Source organism: Candoia aspera, chromosome 11 (assembly GCF_035149785.1).
Source record: "Candoia aspera isolate rCanAsp1 chromosome 11, rCanAsp1.hap2, whole genome shotgun sequence".
NCBI lineage: Eukaryota > Metazoa > Chordata > Lepidosauria > Squamata > Boidae > Candoia > Candoia aspera.
The window spans coordinates 9,217,520-9,233,113 of NC_086163.1; the positions used below are offsets into that span (position 1 = coordinate 9,217,520).

The following is a 15,594-nucleotide window of genomic DNA, read 5'->3' on the forward strand; positions in this document are numbered from 1 at the left end:
GGACTAAGTTCACTTGTGCATGATTTAACAGTGTGCATAAAAACAGAATTGAGTTAGTTGTTGGGCTGAACTGTCAAACTGTGGAAGCTTAATCCACTTTAGGCAGGAGCAGAAATCATAGGAAAAGAAAGCAAGAAAAAAGAAAGTTGTATATCATGTCAGATTTTGAAGCTTTCACGACAAGAACATGCTTCCATACAGCAAGAAGCAGCAGCTGGCCAACGTTGGGCTTGAGTAAGGGTCAAACCTTCTATAATTCTCAGATGGCAGAGCATCAAGAATAGCATCAAGAGAGCCAGTTTGGTCCAGGGGTTAAGGTGCTGGGCTAGAAACCAGGAGTCTGTGAGTTCTAGTCCCACCTTAGGCATGAAAGCTGGCTGAGTGACCTTGGGCCAGTCCCTCTCTCTTAGCCCAACTCATTTCACAGGGTTGTTGTTGTGGGGAAAAAAGGAGGAGGAAGGAGTATTAGATATGTTCACCGCCTTGAGTTATTTATAAAAATAAAAAAGGTGGGATAGAAAATAAATAAATAAATAAATAAATAAATAAAAACAGGACTGCAGTCTAGACTGGGAAGGAGTGGGAAATTAAATCTTGGAAGAATGTACTGTAATGGCAACCAGATTATCATCAAGAAAACCTTATGGGTGTATCAACATGGTTATCAGAAGTCCAACCTTATTTTTATTTTTTTTAATCTTTTAAAAGATCTTTTAATTCTATTGATTGTTAATTTCTTTTTTCAGTAAGGGAAATCCATATAAATCCATGAGTTTCAAAAACTCAAAGAATATTAATCTGATCAAAAATGGATCTGGGTTTTTTTTTTTCCCTCCATGATTTTCTGTTGAAAATAATCACAGCATTAACAAGATGCTCCCTGGAACTTCTTCTGGATAGTTGTTAAATGCAAACAATGGAAATCTCCGCAGAAGCAAAATAAGGCCAATGATATAATTATAGTGGATCTGTTGGCACATTCTGAGCTAATGTTATTATTTGACAACGCAAAGCTTGTACGATCTCCCATGAGCCATAATGGAGGCTGGGTTCAGTCTAATTGGTTCCAAAGCACAACCTCTCCTTAACAATCTTTCCTCAGGACCAGTAATGTTAATTTTTACAAGACTGTAAATAGTGTTTGCCGACAATACAAACATGGTAATAAGAGGCTAGGTGAGTAAATAATGTGGCTACAAAGCAGCCCATTTGCATTTTTATTTAAAACTGCCTTCGTTAAAAAGCAGCTCAGATTTCTTATGGTGGAAGGAGGGTTGGTTAAGAAGTGGAGCAGTAATTACTCTCTTTAGGGGTTCTTTTATATCTCCTTTAGGGAACTGGAATGAAAAGATAAGCAGAATTAGAAAGGGAATCATGTAAAGTATGAAGTGTACTATAAACACTCAGTAGCATATTTATCATAAGCTAAGTTGACCTTTAACATTAATGGAATGTAAAACTTACTATAGTGGCAATTTATTACCCCAAACTGTTAAGAAACCTCAAAATTAATTCAAGAGGAGACCTTGGTTCAGGCAAGAGTGATTACAGAATGTGAACACAGGTAGATACACAGACCTACGTCCATAAAAACAACTTGCATTGAATATAGGTTTCATGCTCTTAAAACAAGTGCTTCTGTTTCTAATATATAGTGGTCATCTCACCATAGCCTTGCCCTGATTCTCCTAAAGCACATGTGCGCTGGCTGCATTTGCACAACATTAAACTCCAAAAGCTTATTTGGCCTATCTATATTGGCCTGGCTTATACATTATGCTAATCCCTAAAGGGTGAGTGCATATGTTATGCTGAGCCCCAAATCAATCAATCAATCACATTTTGTCTTAGTGTAACCTGTAAACCAAAGATTTGTTTCCAAGCTCTACTTCGTTTTTTAAATGAACGTTCAACATACATTAGATGTTAAACTTAAGAGTACCATCCTCATCTGTAAGTTTAGAAAAATGTCTAACAATTATAGCTTTATTCCTACTCAAGTGCTGAAGTCCTATGATTTCAAAATATGGTTCTGCAAATCAGTATCTGTTCTGTCTTCTGCAGTGAATGAAATCATTTGATTTCACAGGGAAATCACTGCAAATAATGAAAACAGAATGGGAGGAAATTGAAGTACCAGTTTAATCTCAAGTTTGTCCATCAGAACCTCCTGGAAAAAAAAAAAAGGACCAAATCTTCTTTCCTGAGCGAACTAGAGATGTTGCTTTTATATTTCAAAATCTAATTACTTTTAAGAAATTTGCTGTGTTTATTTGGACCATTAAAAAGTTCTACAGGTTTATTATGGTAATGGTGCAAATCTAATGATACACAAAGACAAAGGTGTGAAACAGTTGAGCTGTTCTCAGAACACCTGATTTAGTATAAATGATATCCACAATTCAATGATGGGCCATCGTGTCCTGTTGGAGTACAAGAGGCTCATCACATCTGCTTTGTAATTCAGACTCTATTTTACAGTGGTTTCACTACCAACCATAAAAACTGTAACAGTGGAACTGTATAAACAAATTGAACAGTGTTTTTACTGTAAAACACGAGCATACTATAAATATTTGTCTTCCCCTTCTCTCAGCATCTGTAATGAGAGAAAGAAAATTCATACCATATGTTTACAGTACAAGGAGAAAAAAATATATATCTCAACAGTTCATCCAAGCTTGGGAAGCTGCTAAATTGTTTTAATTCACATTTACCTTTTAAACACATACATTTCCTTGTGAATCATTAAAAAACAGCACTGTAAAGAATGTTTCAGCAGTACAAATGCTGATGGGAATGTTACCAGTGAGACCAAAATGGTGGTGGAGGGGGAACAGGACAGCCTTCCACTATTTCCTGCATTATGTGTATCTTTTTGTCATTTTATTTTAAACCTGGACAGATTTCTTTGCTGTGGGATCTTAGGCATTTAGAAAGCCCATACTGGGTGGGATGCTAAAGGTCATGCAAGATGCCTCTGAAGCTAGAACAGTGTTCTGCCACTCAAGACAAGAACAAGAGACTATCTACCTTTTCCATGATCTGCTAACTGAAAGGGCAGATAAATATTCTTTCTACACTGAAAATGAATTGGGTCTCTGTCAAGCCTGAAGCTAGGAGGACCAGTTGAACAGCTGAAGAATAAATCATATAGCACATGTTGCTGCCCTCAGTTGAGGTTCCTGCCTCTATCTAATGACAGAGCCAGTCTTGTCCCACTGCTTTTATCCTAATGGGTTATGTGGTTGAAAAAGAAAAAAGTGGAGGAAGACACTGAGTGGTTATTGCTTGCTTGCCTGACACTGTCTAGCTATACTTCTGTTAGTGGTTTCATTGGCTAACAACAATTTATTCATGCCCTTCCTAATGCATGACTAACCAGGAAAGAATGTGATGGGGTGTATATCCAAAACCACAGGTTATTGAAAGTCCCATGCTGCAGCTATGCAAAAAGTGCATCAGTTGCTCATCCAAGTGATCATTTTACCCATTCTCATTGCATAGCTTTTAACAGGATACATCCCATATTCCTTCCCAACTCCACAAGTGGTTCAACGGGGCACCCAATTTACTCCAATTTTATCTCTACCAGAAAAAATGTTATTTCCTGCCTGCTCACTGCTTTACAGCCTTGATCTCCCTGAAAAAGTGAGGATATTCCATGAGAGAGAGGAAACCCCCACAAAATTAAATCCCCCCCTTATTTAATTTATGTAAGTAGTTTAATAGAATCTAATTACAAATGCTTGGATTCAACAATCAGACTAAGCTAAGTGGGTGTAGACTTCATAAAAGGTCTAGATAGATGGAGAAGTTCAAGTGCTCCAGACTAATGACTTGCCATTTTAATACTATGAGCTGGATCCTAAGGTGTCCTTCCATTTGTCACTCCTTGCACTACAGAAAAATGTGCAGAGATGGTCTGTTTATGCAACCTTTGTTGTGGAACTCTCAGTCCTTCAATGATTGACAAGTAGTCCTAGTAGTTTTTCTTTTTTTCCTCTGCTTGTGATCCTTTGGATTCAATTTTATTTACTCTGCATCTTTTCTGAAGTCTTTGTTAAGGAAATACCTACAGTTGGGAGCTGTGAAACCCTGCTCAATCATTACTCTTTCATACAATGATGTCAATATAATATAATAGGGAATAAGCCTCTGAGTTCCATAGCTTGTGGCATAGGATTTTGGCAGTCTCGTGAGCAAATGTGTTTACAAACTCTACTGGAGTGTTTTTCATTAAGCCTGAAAGTCAATCAAGCTGCGAATTGGAACAATCATTCCTTCTTTGCAAAGTATTGATAATTTTTTTTTCCTGGGTGCTTTAGGGCCTTGGCTATTACTCAGAGATTTATGCTTGACAATGTCTTTCTGATTAAAATGAATCAAAGGTCTGAAATTCTAATTTCCTTTTTGGAGGAAGAGGTGGCTCTGGTTTTTGCAGCCAAGAAATTAAGATGCAGTTCTAAATTATTACCAAATTCTCAAACACAACTGCAGCCAGAGATGAGTGGATCTATCAATTCGCGTTTCACTCCATTACACTTTCTTACCCTAAGTACATGCCAGCCTATTTCCTATTAGTGAATTTGGATAGAGAGAGAGAAATATATACAACCATTTGTAAGGCCTGGGGGAGTGAGGGGGTACACTTCTGTTCTCATATCTGTTTTGTATATTATTACTATTATTCAGATTCAATATTTTAACCCACCTGAACTTCCCCAGGAATAAACTCAACTGGGAACATGCAATGATGGCAACAACTGTTCAGACGTACATGGAATATCTCCAGGAAGTAGAGCCCAAAAATGTGTATCTTTCATACAGCACTGTTTCTTCTTGGAATGTGAGAGAGATGTTTGGTAGGAATGGCTCCATGCTCACTGTATTTATGGAAGCCTGATTAAAGTCAACTTCAACAAACACTACATCTCTGCAAAGCTCATTTTCATGCTAATTTTTAAATTTTTTTTTTACTTATTTTCCTCTAAAGAGATTAATTTTGCCACAAGAAAGGGAAAAGGATGTCGGTGTCTAATTTGTACAGATTGCATTTCATGAATCTCTTTAAAAAGCATGTTTAAAATCCACTCCGATCTAGTGGATTTTGTTTTCTGAAGAACAATTACCCTTTCTACAGCTTTCCATGTGGTCTTAGGATGCTGTCTCTGTAATATTACAGTTACCAATCCAAGCGCTAGTTAATAAATCACCTCTGGGAGTCAAAATAGACCAACCAATGGCATCAAAGAGGCATAGCAAGCTAATCAGTCATTGGTGGAAGGCATACGGGTTACATAAAAGATATTTGATGAGAAATACATTATATCAATAGACTCTAAACAGAAAGTGTTGATGAACCAACACATCTACACTTGACTCAATAGTGCATTCTGTTAAAGTTAGACCATGAATCTATTGCAAATAAATTTTCCTTTTTCAGTTTAATTAGCTTTTCTTTATCTTCCTCCCAAGATTATTTCCAACTGATCTAAATTGTGAACTTCAACTAATTCTCTCCTACTTACACAATTCAAGTAATTAAAGTTCAGTAATAACTTATTCTTTCTGCTCCAGCACCTGCATTTCATTTGTGTATTTTACCAGAGTCATACATCTGAGGAATTGTCAAAGTGTCATAATATTAGTATACTCATCAAAGTTAATTAGTCCTTCTCAATAAACAACAGCAATCCCATTACAAAGATACACTGAAGGTACTCCAGCTACTCAGAGATTAAACAGTATTGTGAACAACTAGGAGTGGGAAATGGTTAATAAAGAAAGTGCTCCACTTCTGAAGCTATTCAAAATAAAGGCAATGCAAAACCTTTTTATCCCATTCACTCCAAGGAATGCAACATTCATATTGTATTGATGACTTTGTCACACTGAACATGAGTGGAGCCTTTTGAAAGGAGAGCTTCACATCTTCCTGGATAAACTAACACATGAGAGGAGGACTATAGTCTCTACCTGCAAGAGGAACTGCTGCTAAACATGGATCTCCTACACAGGTTTCTAAATAGTTTTCATCCAATGTTGTCTTTTTATTAAAACACACACACACCACAGACGGAGCATTTCCATCTTTTCTCTTCAGTCTCGAGCTACCTGAAAAAAAGTTCCTCAACCATGTTAGCTAGGAATTAAGTGAGTTTAATTTCAGTAAGTCTGGAGAGCATCAGGGTGGAAAACAGAACGAGATGTTGTCGTGATGGTTGTATGGTATATGTTCAGTCCCCCAAATGAAGTGAAGGAAGATATACTCAAATGTACACAGGTAATAGAACATTTTCACAGGACAGGTTCCATGTAAACTTTTGAAATGCACTTCACATGGACTGGTCTTTCATAGATTTCCAGTATATTTAATCCACACTACTGCATTCAAAGTCATACTGTTGGCAGTACTTTCTGCAACAGTGAAATGACTTGGGTTCTCTATTGGAAGCTAAATCTGTATCTCCTTTAGTTTTGTTCAAATGTTCAACTTTGTAACTGCCTATATTGCTATCAAAGCTTCAAAAGAATCATATCTTCTGCTCCTCTGTATCCTCTTTTCCCTTTTCTGTCTTCAGCTGTGTTAATTTAATCTCCGCTTTAAATGATAAACTTTCTCAGAGTAAGGGCCCATTATTCCAAACATCTCCAGTGAAAGAAATTATATATTAGGAGAGTCTTCTCAGTGGTGGGACCCAAGGAAGGGATATTTCCTCCATGGATAGAACCAGCAAGGGTGGTGTTTCCTTTCCAGCACAAAATCAAAGCACTGATTCGCTCAGGCATTTTGATTTCCTGATTTGCTCATTTTTATGTCCCTACGTTTTCTTAACGTAATTTTACTCTTGTTCTTCAGTGACGTTTGTTTTTACAACATTATGCGTATCACCCTTGGAGCTTAGGAGTCTGAAGCAGGAATTGGTGAGCATTTATAAGGTTTAAACTATAAACTTACATATTTATAAAGCACATGTCCTTACCCATTCTTTCAAGATCTGGTGCATGGCCTCATCAGCCTGTGAGGTGTTTCGGCAGGCAAGAATGACATGCGCACCATGGAGCGCAAAGGATTTTGCAGTTTCAAAGCCTGCCACAAAACATACATCGAGAAGATACAGTTAAGAAACATAACACCAGGTCAGCAGGGAAATATATCTGCCTGGGTCCTAACACAGTTACTCATTTAGTATTTGTTGGAATTGTTTATCCCCCTGACTCATCAAATTTCAAGCTAGCTTACAAAATCTGGAACCAATACAAAGTCAAGTTCAATGCATAGATATATAATAAAAATAGCAGTGTTAAACTTGGCAATCAGCTTTTTCCTGCTTCAGATATGAATTAATTAGTGTGATTAACTGTTGCTCTTTTGCGTTTTACCCGTTTCCTTTGAGATTTTTCAATTACAGTTTTTTTTTTTTTTAAATGCTTTAGCTATCATTATAAATATTATACAGACTTGGAGAGCAGAGTTACTCTGAATAATCTAAGGAATGGGAAGGCAGTATAAAAGCATTGAAAATAAATGAATAGAACAAAAGCCAATGCAAATCAATGCTCATCCAACTATTTAAAAACTGTCAACATCTTTAGTACAGGAATTAATCTTATACCTCAGTTAGTGCCAAGCATCCCACACTTGGGAAGTCAGCTGAGAAAAAGAACTTGTTCTAATACCTATCCATTAGGGATGTACACAATATTTTATGCTCTGAACAACTGCTCTGAGTGAGAAATGGGATGTTCCAATGCTGTTTCAACCATCCCAGCGACGTATCAAGATGCTCAAAATAGATGCTGTGAGCCCGAAATGAGGCCAAAATACTTTCAGAATGATCAGGACAATTTTGGAGCACTTTGGGAAAGATTGGGACAGCTATTCTGAAGTTGTAACAGAATACTTTGAACTTCAAATGCAGCATTTTTGCTCAGTGTGCTTTAAATGCAAATATTGTATACCCACCAGTGTCCACACAAACAGGGACAGCCAAAGCAGAATCAGCATAAAGACTCATGCAGAGGAACGCATACCAAGGAAGCATCTAAAATGTCCTGGGACCTTAGTCAACAGCTAAGGGAGCATGGGCAAGGGAGCTTCTGTGATGAGTCACCCAATGCATTTGTTTGCTACAGTGCCATGCTTCCCCATCCTCTCCTAAGGCTCAGGGAGTGCCAACCTGCTATCTCCCATCACCTGACGGTCAAACTGCCACCACTGTCTGCTTTTCTTCCACCTTGTAATTGATCACTGCCACCTTCGTTTCATCCCCTAATCCCCTCTTTCAGTGCCCTGATTATTCCTTCTCTCCAAGCTTACTAAATTGCTTTCTCCATTTGTGCATTTCTCTAAAAAAATGCATTTCGTTAAACCAGCATACAGCAGTATGAAACGGAATCCTTTCTCTATTGGTTGTCACATTTCAAACCATCTCCTTCATCACAAAGCAGGATGAGCAATGATGCTAAGAACATAACTACTGGAAGTAACTTACCCGGTGGCATAATTCAAGCTGGCATAAATTTAAATGTGATCATATGGTTCTAATTTTTAAAAAACCCTAAGATCTCAGAAACTTCAGTGCTGCCCTCAGAAAGTTCAGTTGCGTGTGCATTAAAAAGAATGCCTAACCAACAGCAGAATTAGATTGATATTTAGAGGTCTCTTCCAAGAGGTAGTACTGAGTGTTCCATCCAGGGCTAGTCATCCGTACTTATGATTTTCCCTTCCCTAAATTATTACTTCTATTTCAACTTCCTACCCAGAGTTTCCTTTTCTTTCCCCTTCAAGTTCATTGGAGAGGTCCACACCATTAGGCTATTTCAAGTTCTTGCCCCTTCCAAATTCCCACTTCCCATCAATTCTGGAGTTTTTGTATTTTCTCCAAAGTTGGAGTTCCTTTAAATCCACCCTTTTGTATATGGATTATGCAATCAGGATCCATATATGGAGGAAGTCTTAGCCCTAAGCATTCAGAATGTCATGTGGGTTGTTATACAGTAAAATTCCCAAGTAAAGCTCACTCACAGGGATTTTACAGACTCATCATTCCATTTTCTTGAAAACAGTATAGAAGTGGTCTGCAATTACTTTTTTTCCATTTTTCTTCAAAGTTTAGCCTACAGCCCTGGGATTCCCTGGCATTTCCCATCCAGGCCTGGCCCCTCTATAGCTTCCAAGCCCAGAGAAGATCAGCCAGATGTTTTCATCTGCTAAGGCAATTACCACATGGAAAGGGGAGAAGCTGAAGATGCAAGAGGTTTAGCTTTTTGTTGTGAAGAATCTACCCACAAGTAGGAAATTTGCATCATATTACAGCTGAATGCTTTCCAACTAGAAAGGCTCAAATTAGTGCTTGAATATTCAACACAATAATACAAAGAAAAAGGTGACCATTTGTTCCACTTTTGCTTTAAGCAGGGTGCAGAGTTGATTTAAATCTTGTTTATCTGGAGGAGAAACACTATTAAATTTACACTGCTTCACTTCAAGGAGCACCCTAGGGCAAGACAAATGTAGCTTACAACATAGGGTATAACTTAAGATTAAAGAAACAACAGCTTACATAAATTTATGCCATTCTCTGCAATTATATGCTTACAGTGTTTAAGTCTAAGCAATTTCTCTTCCTTTTTAAAGCCATTCATTGTATCAGGCAACTTTAATTATCTGGGTAATTCACCGCGCACAGATGAATCCAGTTTTCAACATATGCAAAATACATTTCCCTGTTTTAATTCCACTGCGTAAATGCAGCAAGAAAACTTTCTGAAGACAGTTGCTGAGCTGCTCCATTTTTAGTTGGCCATATGCTTTACTGTTTTAATAAAATAAGGATTGATATTTAAAAGCCATTTGTATTTGTTTCAAAATTGGTTTCATACTGTAATACAAACAACTAGCACTTGATTATTGAGTTTAACTACTTCCCAGCCAATTTCTAACAGAAAGTCAGAGCTGCTGGAAATTGAAATTGTTGCTTAGCACCGTCCTCCCCCTCTAAATCTTCATAATTTAGAAAGACCTGACATTCCTTCTCAGATCTCTTCCAAAACTCTTCAAACGCCTTCTGGGCTAATCCTAGTTAAGAACTGTGCTTAACATGAACACACCTTTTAATATTTATTGCCAACAGAGAGTGGGATCAGCTTACTAGGATTTCAGACACACACCCCAGTCCAGGAGATGCTAAGAACAAAGTTCTTTTATGCAAAGTGTGCTCTGAACTTCAATCCTTCCTTACATTTTTGGCAAATCATCACAGCTGATTTGCAGATGTCTTACTCAAATACTGACGATAGCCCAACATGAAATATTCCCTACATCAAACCCTGGGGTTTGTAACCGTTTGTATATTTTTAAAAGGCAGAAGGAAAAAATATAAGGAGGCGGTTCAGTGGAGAAGCATCTTCATAATATAACCGGTGTAATATTAATAGTCTGTACAGAAAAAAGAAGATTGAGGTAATAATGCTCAGTATAAAGCCGTTGTTGTTGTTCAGTCATTAAGTCATGTCCAACTCTTTGTGACCCCATGGGCCACAGGACGCCCGGCCTTCCTGTCCTCCACTGTCTCCCGGAGTTTACTCAGATTCATGTTCATTGCATCGGTGATGCTATCTAACCATCTCCTCCTCTGCTGTCCCCTTCTCCTTTTGCCTTCAGTCTTTCCCAGCATCAGGGTCTTTTCCAGTGAGTCCTCTCTTTGCATTAGGTGGCCAAAGTATTTGAGCTTCAGCTTCAGTATCTGAAGGATAAAACCGTATGTACCTCTAATAACAAAATCTAAACTGAATTTCCATCAACAATCCTGTTTAATGGCAACAAGCCAACAACCATTGCGGCTTGCGCTTAGGTAACAGAAGACTAATCATTTGCTTAAAAAAAATGAAATTCCACTGGCGCTCAGTGTTCTGTTCTTCATTAAACCCTTAATATTTTATAATATATGACATTTTCTGTAAGCTGTTGGCCTCTGGATTTCCTGAGGCAACCATTGCCAGCTATCTCAAGCAGCACCATCATTTTATACAATATCACTGAAGTGTAAGCAAATTATCAACTCATGTCTGATATGCAGAAGAAAGCTCTGTTTATTTTTGTTCATTAACGTATTTATATCCTGGCTTTTTTTACTTCACTTCCAAAGGATTATAAAACCATATAGTGGTTAGAATATCTATAAATATTAGAAAAGATATAATTCATCTAAAGGAATAAGTTGATCAGCCAGTACTGTCTCTTCCTACAATCATCTTTCCCAAATATTCTTTTCAATGGAGACACCAAGCACTAGACAGAATTTTCCAAAGTGGAACAAGATCGGGGATATGGAACACACCACAATATTTTGAAGCAGCGGAAAAAACATTTTGTACTTTCTAACTATCCAACTTAACAGAACCATGGACAAAAGCTGTTGAGAACTCTTCTCCCCCAGTTCCCTATCAACTGATGACCGAATCAACTGAAGAAAGCAATTACTGTAGCTGGATTCATGAACACCACTGAGCTATTAGGGAGCGTGAGTAATTTAGACTTAAAGTAGCTGTTGTGATTTGTAAACAAACCATACTTTTGGGGTTAGCATGATATGTGAACCCGTGTGTATTACTTATCCAACAAACCATGGTTAAACAAATTGTCATTTCAACAAACCATGGTTAAGTCAATCATGAACTGACAGTATGTGAACTCAAACATTATGAGCTCAGCTCTCCATCCCACCTCCCCAAAACCATAGAATCATATTAAAATAAAAAGGACATTAGAATCTCAAAACAATTATCTCCAAGCAATACACTCTGTGAACCAGATCACCAACTGCAATTACACCATCTTTTTTTTTTTTTGCCATCACAGTCTGTTAAACTGATCTTAAGAATGAAAGGAAGATCCATGTGAGCAAGATAGGCAGAATGCCTTTTTCAGAAGTACATAATTTCCCATTACCTGTCCAATTTAAGAATTAGTTTGGCTGACCATATACTTTCAAAGCACTGGATTCTGTAATGTTTGACAAAAAACTTAAGCTGTATCATGTCTGATTGTTTAAATATGTTTCTAAGGAACATGCGCATTTTGCACAGATTAAAGAAATAAAATATAGGCAAAATATATTGGCTAAATTCCAATGTTATTTTTGGTCTACCCCATTAAAATAATAGCCAGCATCACAGATATTAACATGTGTTCATTTTAAAATACTAGTTTGAACAAGGCAAGGGAGAATTTTGATGTCTATTGCTGTGAGAATAAAAATAAGTACTTTAACATGGTACATGCCATCTTTTTATATTTACATATACATATCACACAGAGTTCCAGTATAAACATTTAAACCATCTACTTCTCCTTTGAAATTTCAAAAATGTATTACACATAGAATTAGGCACAAGGAATTGTGTAATTTAATAGGTGTTTTCAGAGAATTATTGAGATTTCTAGGTTGGTCACTGGGTAGAGGGGAAAAAAGTCAAAATATTTTGGTACAGTAAAATTCTATGAGGTTGCCTTTGAGAAGTGCTCAGAAAGGTCATTAATTCCAAAATGTAATAGCCAGAATATTGCCTGGAGCCAGTTTTGGGAAGATGCAATTTCTTCATTACAACAGTTTCATTGGCTTCTGAACTGTTCCCAGACAATTTAGAAAGCTGCCTATAAATGTTGAAGCCTCAGAAGGCTTAGAAATAAAGTACTAAAGAATCAGCAAGAATCTGGCCATTTACTGTTCACTATTTGATAAGAATCTCTCCAGTTATTCAGATCTTATGCAGAGGATATCATTCTGGTCCCGTTAACATCTGACTTACATTACATCATATTCAAGAATGTACCTCCACAGGTTCTCTAGAAGTGTTCCTCAACCTTAGCAACTTGAAGATGTGTGGACTTCAACTCCCAGAATTCCCCAGCCAGAATTCCCCAGCATGGCTGGCTGGGGAATTCTGGGAGTTGAAGTCCACACATCTTCAAGTTGGCAAGGTTGAGGAACACTGCTCTAGAACTCTCTGCCTTGGGAGACTCCTCATACCTATTTTCTTGCAGCATTAGGTAAAGCCATCTTTTCTAGCAAGAATTTGACTGAATAATTAGATTTAAACAATGTAGTTTAAATTGCACTGCCCCTAACGTAAGACATCAACTTTCCACTCTAATCCTATTCTAAAAGTGTTTCTTTTCACAAAATATTGAGAATATTGCAGAATCTCAAGACCTTCCTTATTCAAGCCAAATCAAGTCTGGCAATCGATGGGGTGATGAGTGCCGCCGTATCCATCCATATCCCAGGGAAATAATAGCAAGCTAGTATCAGGGGAGGTGATTCACTTGGATTCAGGCCAATTGCCTTTCCACTAGGCAACTGAAATTGTGAAAGTTTGAAACTTGAACCAAGCATAATTTGAAAGTGGAAAGAAACAGAAAGAATGCCTGAATTACGTCATAGCATCTCATGATTCAGACCATGGAGTATTTCTAATCTGCAAGGATGTCAGAGCACAAAAAGACATAAATTACTTTGCAAGATGTGCAGCTGTATAAATTGGATAAATAAATGAATAAAAATATGGAATGTGGCTGTAAACTATGAACTATTAGATCTCAGCTCATGAAATAACATTGCACTAGATTAGGATTATTGCTCTGCATCTTGCAAATTACTTCAGATACCTACACAAGCAACTTTCACAGAATGCTAGATTTGGATTTGTTTATAGCTTACTAGACAAGTCTCAGGGTCCTTATTGACTCATAATACTAAACCATGAGGGATGGATCCAGGCATCATGCTAAGCTTAAAAACAAACCACATAACATCTTAGCACTACACATAGACCATCCCTTTAGAGGAACACTATAGAAATATGAAAATATTATTTTAATAAGTAGGACATCACACATGAATCATGACTACACCAAAAATAAAATTCAGTGACATATTGTGGAACTGATATGGAGCATCAGTTGGAGATCAGTAGGATCCCATACAACAGTAGAACCTGGATTTCAAGGGGTCCTAGCGTGCCAGCCAAATATCTGGTATCTCTCTCTTTCCCTAAGATGAGAAAGGACTTTTGGGGGGCATGGCATAATATTCTGCCATATACTTTCTTGCTGGGTAGATACTAAAAAAGAACCCTTATTTGAACTGATTTGTCCATGCAGTTTAGGAGAAATTGAAACCATCACTCATGTACTATGTATTGTAATTCTTTATAGGGATCTAAGGAACTCATTTATTCTACCTATTTTGCAACAACATCCTAGACAGAAACTTTCTACTTTCTGATTCTAAATCACTAATATTGTGGCCAAATTTTCCATGGCAGCAGTCAGGACACATCAAATAATGTATCCCAGATTATAATATATTTAATTGTTTTTATATTCTTTTACTTGTTAATGTGCATGGATCATTGACCCTGATAAAGAATGTATGTATGTACATATGCTACTCTACCAGGAGTCCTCCCCAAACTCTAAGATCTCAACTGCTGGATCTCCAGGTTGACCACAACCACCAGCATCCCAGAGTTTTAATTTTAGAAACAGAAGTCTTGAAGATCTGGCTGAAAGTTCTCAAGTTTTTCAAAGCAAACTTTTTCAGTAGCAGTTCAATAGAACACAGTGACCTCCCATTCAAGAGCTCAAGTTAAAAATTATATTCAACAAGTTTAAGTTGTTAGATCAGCCTTTCTCAACCTTCTGACCCTGGAGGAACCCTTGAAATAGTTTTCAGGCCTCGGGGAACCCCTGCACATTCAGGCTCAAATATAGGCCAGAAGTGACAAGATTATTAAATTTGTTTCATGTGCAGGCCTGTATACAGGCATTAATAGTGTTCTTAAACCAAAAATAAAGAATGAAACTTACTTCTCTAATGTGAAGTTGCCCAAATTTGAAATATTTTCTTAAATAAATCATGATCTCCCAGGGAACCCCTAGTGACCTCTCATGGAACCCGAGGATGCCACAGAACCCTGGTTGAGAAACCCTGCCTTAGATGCACATGCAGTAACTCTCTAATCTCAGCCAGTATTAAAAAAACAACAACAACTGGAGTTTTACACAGAGCAAGGCAGACTTTTTCCCCCAGCTGCCATTAGTTTAGCACAACTGTAAAAGTGCCTGAAACTTCACCTTAAAGTATTATACTTTGCTCCTTTTATTGCCCCCAATTAGTTTTTCCTTCTTTGGACAACCTACAACCTAATTTTTTTATTCCATGACTGAGAAGTAAAAGAATATTTAGAGCAAAAAAAAATTGTCACCTACTTTTGCAATTAAAAAAAGGCAGAGCTTTACCTTCTGGGATGATGGCAGGAACAATGACATACGTTAGAATAAAAGAATATTTTTTTGTTCCCCCAGTAAAACAAGAGACAGGACCCAACCTCATAACAGCCTCTTCTTCAGATGTAGAAATTACTGTGTAGCTCCTGCGAGCAGGCCTACTGCAGAAGAGAGTACTAATTAAGCATTAAGGAAAAACAAAATTAGTTGCATGTTTTAAATCTCCTTTTGGCAAGTACAATAGTGCAATATTAATACAAGCAGTTTCGTAAAATTAAAAAGGCATATTTCATCTC

At 37.4% G+C, this 15,594-nt stretch overlaps 1 protein-coding gene across 2 annotated transcripts in view; it reads right to left on the minus strand.

Moving 5' to 3' along the window:
* Positions 1 to 15,594, minus strand: part of WWOX (WW domain containing oxidoreductase) — a 559,406-nt gene that overhangs the window by 521,688 nt on the left and 22,124 nt on the right. For both annotated transcript variants that reach the window (XM_063312994.1, XM_063312995.1), the window contains exon 5: positions 6,987 to 7,093. In XM_063312994.1, coding sequence (XP_063169064.1) covers positions 6,987 to 7,093 — 107 coding nt within the window. The remainder of the gene's footprint in view (positions 1 to 6,986; positions 7,094 to 15,594) is intronic.